Source organism: Heptranchias perlo, chromosome 40, assembly GCF_035084215.1.
Source record: "Heptranchias perlo isolate sHepPer1 chromosome 40, sHepPer1.hap1, whole genome shotgun sequence".
NCBI classification, from domain to species: Eukaryota; Metazoa; Chordata; class Chondrichthyes; order Hexanchiformes; family Hexanchidae; genus Heptranchias; species Heptranchias perlo.
In genome coordinates, this window is record NC_090364.1 from 6,530,277 (window position 1) to 6,538,111 (window position 7,835).

Below are 7,835 nucleotides of genomic sequence, written 5' to 3' on the forward strand. Positions count from 1 at the left end.
AGTCGGCACCGCTCTTGCTGTCCGCGTCACTCCCCCCACTCTTGCTGGAGCCAGTTTTCTTGCTGGTTTTGCTGGCGGTCTTCTCGCTGCAGTCGCTCTTGTCGCTCTTCTTGCTCTTCTTGCTCTTTTTGCTCTTCTTGCTGCTCGCGCGACTGGCCTCGTAGAAATCCCTCATGCCCTTGAAGCACGATTGAGAGGAGGTGGGACAAAAATTCAGTTATTGCGTGGTCCTTAGAAAAATTATATTCCCGCGTCACTCTCAACCCAAAAAAAAAATCCAAATGCGAAAGAAAACAAAAAAAAAACTTTTGAGTCAAGGATGTCAAGGCCTCGAAGAGAAGATTTACTAGGCTGATACCGGGGATGAGCGACTTTAGTTATGTGGAGAGACAGGAGAAGCTGGGATTGTTCTCCTTCAAGCAGAGAAGGTTAAGGGGAGATTTAATAGAGGCGTTCAAAATGATGAGGGGTTTTGAGAAAGTAAATAAAGAATCTGCATTTATATAGCGCCTTTCACGACCTCGGGACGTCCCAAAGCGCTTTGCAGCCAATGAAGTACTTTTTGAAGTTTAGTCTCTGTTGTAAAGTAGGGAAACGCTGCAGCCAACTTGCGCACAGCAAGATCCCACAAACAGCAATGTGATAATGAGCAGATAATCTGTTTTAGTGATGTTGGTTGAGGGATAAATATTGGCCCAGGACACCGGTGAGAACTCCCCTGCTCATCTTCAAAATAGTGGCCATGGGATCTTTTACGTCCACCTGAGGGGGCAGACGGGGCCTCGGTTTAACGTCTCATCCGAAAGACGGCACCTCCGACAGTGCAGCACTCCCTCAGTACTGAATTGGGATAAATTACTGAGGGGGACTGGAGAGGAGGGGATGGAAGGAAAGGATAGGACCTATGGAATTGTACTCAGGAAAAGTGGGTGCCTTCAGTAGAGTGGGGTGGGGGGGGAAGGAGCTGGGGAAATGGGGCAAGGAAAGGGGAGCACCAGATGGCGACTCTCTATTAAATGGTACCCGATGGTAAAAGCATCCCCTTGAAAGAAGCCCCCAATACTCTCTACCATCAAGGGACCGACGGGCCAAAGAGCCTATCTTTGGCCCGGCCAGAGACCCACGTACCGGTGTCATTTCGGGGGGCTCCATCTGCCATTCGGAGAGTTCGGTGACCGAGGTTTCCAGGCTGCCCTCCTCCAGGATGCACTCGATCTCGGGGGTCACCGCCTCGTAGCCGTACACGTCCTCCGGGGTGTTGTGGAGGAGAGTCACCAGTTTCATCCAGCGCTCGAACACCTCGTTCTCACAGTCAGGGTGAACGTAAAGCTGCAGGTAGAAGGAGCGCCCATTGGCTAGCTTGAGCCGTAGCCTGCGGTTGTAAACGTCGTGGATGGAGATGTTGACAAAACTCAGGGGAAAGAGCCTGTTAATAAAAAAAAAACAAACACAACCCGGGGTCAAGTGTCAGCGATTCTTAAGAGGGCCAACTGGACGCCACAAACGAAAGAAAGTAGCACCATCGATTACTGAGACGTGCACACTCAGGTCGACAACACTGTGAGCAAGATGAGAAAGGGAAGGAAGGAAGGGAGGGATGGGAAGGGAAAAGAGGGAAAGGGAGAAAGAAAGGGAGAAAGAGAAAAGAAAAGAAGGGAGAAAGAAAGAAGGGAAAGAGAAAGAAAGAAAGGAAAGGAGAAAGGAAGGAAGAGAAGAAAGAGAAAAGAGAGAGAAAGAAAGAAAGAACTTGCATTTGTATAGCGCCTTTCACGACCTCAGGATGTCCCAAAGCGCTTTACAGCCAATGACGTACTTTTTGAAGTGTAGTCACTGTTGTAATGTAGGAAACGCAGCAGCCAATTTGCGCACAGCAAGGTCCCACAAACAGCAATGTGATAATGATGTTGGTTGAGGTATAAATATTGGCCAGGACACCGGGGAGAACTCCCCTGCTCTTCTTCCAATAGTGGCGCCTGGGATCTTTTACGTCCACCTGAGAGGGCAGACAGAGCCTCGATGTAACGTCTAAAAGACGGCACCTCCAGCAGTGCAGCACTCCCTCAGTACTGCACTGGGAGCGTCGGCCTAGAGTTCGTGCTCAAGTGTTTGGAGTGGGATCATGAAGCTGTTGGATTAACGTAAAAACCCAACTGGTTTACTAATGTCCTTTAGGGAAGGGAAATCAGCCCTCCTTACCCGGGCTGGCCTAGATGTGACTCCAGTCCCACACCAATGTGGTTGACCCTTAACTGCCCTCTGAAGTGGCCTAAAAAGCCAGTCAATTGTATCAAACCTCAGGGCAACTAGGGTTGGACAATAAATGTCGGCCTTTCCTGCAACGCCCACATCATGAGAATGAATAAAATAAATATGAGAGTTAAAAATAGGGCACACGGGACTGTAGGACGAATGTGTTAAGCATTGACTGCAACGTTACTATACAGAACCTCTACCCTCAACAATCAGCTTCTCAAAGTAGCAGTTCACTTTACCCAGTTTCTCTTTGCATCCTATGATGGGAACAGCAGCTTGCATTTATATAGCGCCTTTAATGTAGTAAAACGTCCCAAGGCACTTCACAGGAGCGTTATCAGGCAAAAATTGACACCAAGCCAAAGAAGGCGACATTAGGGCAGGTGGCCAAAGAGATAGAAGCATCTTAAAGGAGGAGAGAGAGGTGGAGAGGTGGAGAGGTTTAGGGAGGGAATTCCAGAACTTAGGTCCTGGGCAGATGAAGGCACGGCCGCCAATGGTGGGGTGAAGGAAGTGGGGGATGCACGAGAGGCCAGAGTTGGAGGAACGCAGAGATCTCGGAGGGTTGTAGGGCTTTGAACAAGAGGATGAGAATTTTAAAATTGAGGCGTTGCCGGCCGGGAGCCAATGTAGGTCAGCGAGCACAGGGGGTGATGGGTGAACGGGACTTGGTGCGAGTTAGGATACGGGCAGCAGAGTTTTGAATGTCATGACAAGAAGTCATGTTATTAAAGTCCGCAATTAATCTGAGTTAGCAACAAAGCAAATATTAAGAGATCGAGCCACAATCCCATTCTGCCCTGATTCTATCCTTCCTCCTTCTCCCCTTCCCTCTATGTTTTGCATTGTTTGATGCCTCAGCTCCTCTAGCAGTTGGTTGCTGCCACCAAGTGGTTGATTTGTGACACTGCTCCTGGTTGCAGAGCAGCCAGGGACAAGCTATGTAAGGAAAGGACTTGCATTTATATAGCACCTTTCACATCCTCAGGATGCCCCACAGCCAGTGAATTACTTTTGTCACTTGTCTTGTAGGCAAAGACAGCAGCCAATTTGTGTGCGGCAAGGTCCAACAAACAGCAAATAATATAAATGGCCAGTAAATCTGTTTTGATGGTGATGTTTAAGGGATAAATATTGGCCAGGACATTGGGGAGAACTCCCCAGCTCTTCTTCGAATAGACTTAGAGGTGAGCATGCTACCACTGAGCCATGGCAAACACCTATGTCATGGGATCTTTTACGTCCACCTGAGAGGGCAGACGGGGCCTCAGTTTAACTTCTCATCCAAAAGACGGCACCTCCGACAGTGCAGCACTCCCTCAGTACTGAGCTGGGAGTGTCAGCCTAGATGACGCGCTCAAGAGGCTGGAACCCATGACCTTCTGACCTTCTGAGTGTTACCCACTGAGCCAAGCTGTTATTTAGACTGTAAACTGAGCAGGACCGGAGAAGAGCCAAACATTTGGCGTAAAGAATAAAACAAAAATACATTTATTTTTAACCCTTAAGAAAGGATTTACATTTATATAGCACCTTTCACGACTTCAGGACATCCCAAAGTGCTTTACAGCCAATTAAGTACCTTTGAAGTGCGGTCACTGTTGAAATGTAGGAAACGCGGCAGCCAATTTGCGCACAGCAAGATCCCACAAACAGTAATAAGATAATAACCAGATCACCTGTTTTTAGTGATGTTAGTTGAGGGATAAATATTGGCCAGGACACTGGGGAGAACTCTCCTGCTCTTCTTTGAATGGTGCCATGGGATCTTTTACATCCACCTAAGAGGGCACATGGGGTCTCAGTTTAATATCTTATCCAAATGACAGCACCTCCAACAGTGCTGCACTCCCTAAGTCCTGCACTGAAGTGTCAGCCTGGATTATGTGCATAAGTCTCTGGAGTGGGATTTGCACCCACAACCTTCTGACTTAGAGGTGAGCCTGCTACCAATGAGCCACGGCAAACACCTATACTGGCAAGCTCAGACTGCACCTTGAGTACGGTGTTCCGTTCTGATCACCAAGGCACGAAGAAAATATCCTTGCTTCAGAGGAGGTGCAGAGAAGAGCGACATGCTGCTGTGGAAGGATTCCCTCCAGGCTTCTACAACCCAAGTTTCACCTTGTCCAATACAGTAGAACCAGAGGACATGGCCTGCGCTTGAAGGGGGGCAAATTAGAAAGTAATCAGCGGAAACAATATTTCAGTAATCGAGTGGTCAACCTATGGAACAGGCTCCCTGAGGAGACGGTGGAAACAGTTAGTATTTTTGATTCATTCAAATTAGATACATTTCTTTCAGAAAATAACATTTTGCGATACAGTATATGAGTAATTTGAGACGTGACATGTGGTGAGTGTAACATGTTTGGGAGGAACAGGTGACTTTGGACCTATGGTTCCCAAAGCTCTCCACCACTGGAGGTTTTCCTCACCTCATGTCTGGGTCAGTTGGAGACTGATTGGTAGAGATGAATTTTTTTTTATTCGTTCATGGGATGTGGGCGTCGCTGGCGAGGCCGGCATTTATTGCCCATCCCTAATTGCCCTTGAGAAGGTGGTGGTGAGCCGCCTCCTTGAACCACTGCAGTCCGTGTGGTGAAGGTTCTCCCACAGTGCTGCTAGGGAGGGAGTTCCAGGATTTTGACCCAGCGACGATGAAGGAACAGCGATATATTTCCAAGTCGGGATGGTGTGTGACTTGGAGGGGAACGTGCAGGTGGTGTTGTTCCCATATGCCTGCTGCCCTTGTCCTTCTAGGTGGTAGAGGTCACGGGTTTGGGAGGTGCTGTCGAAGAAGCCTTGGCGAGTTGCTGCAGTGCATCCTGTGGATGGTGCACACTGCAGCCACTGTGCGCCGGTGGTGGAGGGAGTGAATGTTAAGGGTGGTGGACAGGGTACCAATCAAGTGGGCTGCTTTGTCCTGGATGGTGTCGAGCTTCTTGAGTGTTGTTGGAGCTGCACCCATCCAGGCAAGTGGAGAGTATTCCATCACACTCCTGACTTGTGCCTTGTCGATGGTGGAAAGGCTTTGGGGAGTCAGGAGGTGAGTCACTCGCCGCGGAATACCCAGCCTCTGACCTGCTCTTGTAGCCACAGTATTTATGTGGCTGGTCCAGTTAAGTTTCTGGTCAATGGTGACTCCCAGGATGTTGATGGTGACTACCAGGATAGTAGAAGATGAACTAGATGAACCATGGCCTTTTATCGTCTAGCAATTCCTACGTTCCTATGACATTACCTAATAAGTACTTCTTAATTTACCACATCTTCTCTCCTAACCTCTTCAGCCTTGGGGGTGTCCTAAACAGTGGGTCTTGGCCCTTCACCGAGATTCCTCAAGAAAAGACATTTGGCTGGAAATTCAATCTAGTTTCTCTCACCTGGTGAGCTCCATGGGACATCTATCATCAAAAGCCACGCAGTTGCACATCAGTTCCCTCGCCGCACTGATGGGTCTGGCTAGCAGCATGACATTAGGGAGGGTGAAATTGGGGCTTGTGGAGGTCACGCCCACGGTCACCACGGTAACCTGGTTATGGATGTTCAGAACTTCTCCCTTCTTCGTAACCTGCATGAAATAGCGACCATTAAATCCCGGCTTTCAAAACCCACTCCTCTTTCCCTTTTATAGTGACTTCTAACCAATGCCACACCTGCCCTCAGAGTGCGCGTCGGGACAGTGTTCAAGAGAGGGAAGGAGGAAAAAAAGAAAAGAAGGAAGGAAAGAAAGAAGGAAAGAAAGCACTTGAATTTATATCAAGCCTTCCAGGGCCTCAGGACATCCCAAAGCACTTCACGACCAATGAAGTACCTTTGATCAATTAAGTGAATGAGCAAAACTGTGGCAGATGGAGTTTAATGTGGGAAAGTGTGAGATCATGCACTTTGGACCTAAGAAAGATAGATCAGAGTATTTTCTAAATGGTGAGAATCTAGGAACTGTAGAGGAGCAGAGAAATTTAAGGGTTCATGTACAGAAATCACTAAAAGCTCGTGGGTAGGCACAAAAAATAATTTAAAAAGCTAATGGAATGTTAACCTTTATCTCAAGGAGGCTGGAATACAACGGGTGGAAGTTATGCTACAGTTGTATAAAGCTCTGGTTAGAACCTATCTGGAGAGACTGCGTTCAGTTCTGGGCACCGCACCTCAGGAAGGATATACTGGCCTTGGAGAGGGTGCAGCACAGATTCACCAGAATGATACCGGGGCTAAAAGGGTTAAATTATGAGGACAAGTTGCATAGACTAGGCTTGTATTCCGTTGAGTAAAGAAGATTAAGGAGTGATCTAATTGAGGTGTTTTAAGATGATTAAAGGGTAGATAGAGAGAAACTATTTCCTCTGGTGGGGGGAGTCCAGAACAAGGGGACATAATTTTATAATTAGAACCAGGCCGTTCAGGGGTGATGTCAGGAAGCACTTCGTCACACAAAGGGGAGTGGAAATCTGGAACTCTCTCCCCCAAAAAGGCTGTTGAGGCTGGGGGAGTCAAGTGAAAATTTCAAAACTGAGATCAATAGGTTTTTGTTGGGTAAGGGGATTAAGGGAAATGGAACCAAGGTACAGATCAGCCGTGATCTGTTGGATGGCAGTAAAGGCTCGAGGGGGTGAATGGCCTCCTCTTGTTGCTATGTTCAAAGCATCAATGGCAAGGATATAGAGGCACTGGAGAAGGTGCAAAAAAGATTTACAAGAATCATACCAAACTGAGAGGGTATAACTATCTGGAAAGGCTGAACAGGCTATGGGCTCTTTTTTCTGGAAAAGACAAGTTTGAGGGGTGATCTAACAGAGGTCTTAAAAATTATATGAAGGGGTTTGGTAGGGTAGACGTAGACAAGATGTTCCCACTTGTGGGGGAGCCCAAAACTAGGGGTCATAAATATAAGATAGTCACTAATAAATCCAATAGGGAATTCAGGAGAAACTTCTTTACCCAGAGAGTGGTGAGAATGTGGAACTTGCTACCACAGGGAGTAGTTGAGGCAAATAACATAGATGCATTTAAGGGGAAGCCAGATAAGCACATGCGGGAGAAAGGGATAGAAGGATATGCTGATAGGGTTAGATGAAGAGGGGTGGGAGGCGGCTCTTGTGGAGCATAAATCCCGGGATAGACCAGTTGGGCCGAATGGCCTGTTTCTGTGCTGTACATTCTATGTAACCACCTAAGTGTGTTAGCGTTTGGTATTTAATTTAGTTTTACCTGCACAAAGTCGCTCTCGAAGATGGGCGCGTATTTGAAGGGGTCGTATTCACCGTAGAAGAGGTGCTGCTGGAGAGCCCCGGCCGTCGGTGAGCTGGAACAGATCTTCTGTTTAGCGAGAGGGCTGCACAGCTTGGTTGCTTCAGAGTCCGGGGAGACCATTTCGATTCCTAACCAAATAAAGACTGAAAATGAAAAGGTTTGACTGTTTTCCCAAAAAGGCAACAGTGACTTGAAATTAAAAAAAACATACAGAAAATGCTACAAAACACACAGCAGGTCAGGCAGCAGCTGTGGAGAGAGAAACAGAGGTAATGTTTCAGGTCGATGACCTTTCATCAGACTTGAAATGTTAACTCTTATGTTTC

The 7,835-nt window shown here is 47.5% G+C and overlaps 1 protein-coding gene across 1 annotated transcript; it reads right to left on the reverse strand.

The window, feature by feature from the left end:
* Positions 1-1,223: 1,223 nt before the first annotated feature.
* On the reverse strand, positions 1,224-7,629 carry LOC137305420 (Golgi-associated RAB2 interactor protein 6-like). Its single transcript, XM_067974248.1, has 4 exons — positions 7,468-7,629; positions 5,640-5,827; positions 1,298-1,426; positions 1,224-1,248 (listed from the first exon to the last, which is right to left on the reverse strand). Exons 1-4 carry the CDS (start codon positions 7,627-7,629, stop codon positions 1,224-1,226), a joined length of 504 nt encoding a protein of 167 aa, XP_067830349.1.
* Between the last annotated feature and the right edge of the window lie 206 nt (positions 7,630-7,835).

What these genes read in the sequence shown, in the direction of transcription:
- LOC137305420 (XM_067974248.1), bottom strand. Translation starts at nt 7,629, where the DNA reads ATGGTCTCCCCGGACTCTGAAGCAACCAAGCTGTGCAGCCCTCTCGCT. An exon ending in TGTCCCATGGAGCTCACCAG is followed by an intron (nt 1,427 to 5,639) that starts GTGAGAGAAACT and finishes TTTTATTAACAG; the next exon opens with GCTCTTTCCCCTGAGTTTTG. An exon ending in CCTGACTGTGAGAACGAGGT is followed by an intron (nt 1,249 to 1,297) that starts GTTCGAGCGCTG and finishes AACACCCCGGAG; the next exon opens with GACGTGTACGGCTACGAGGC.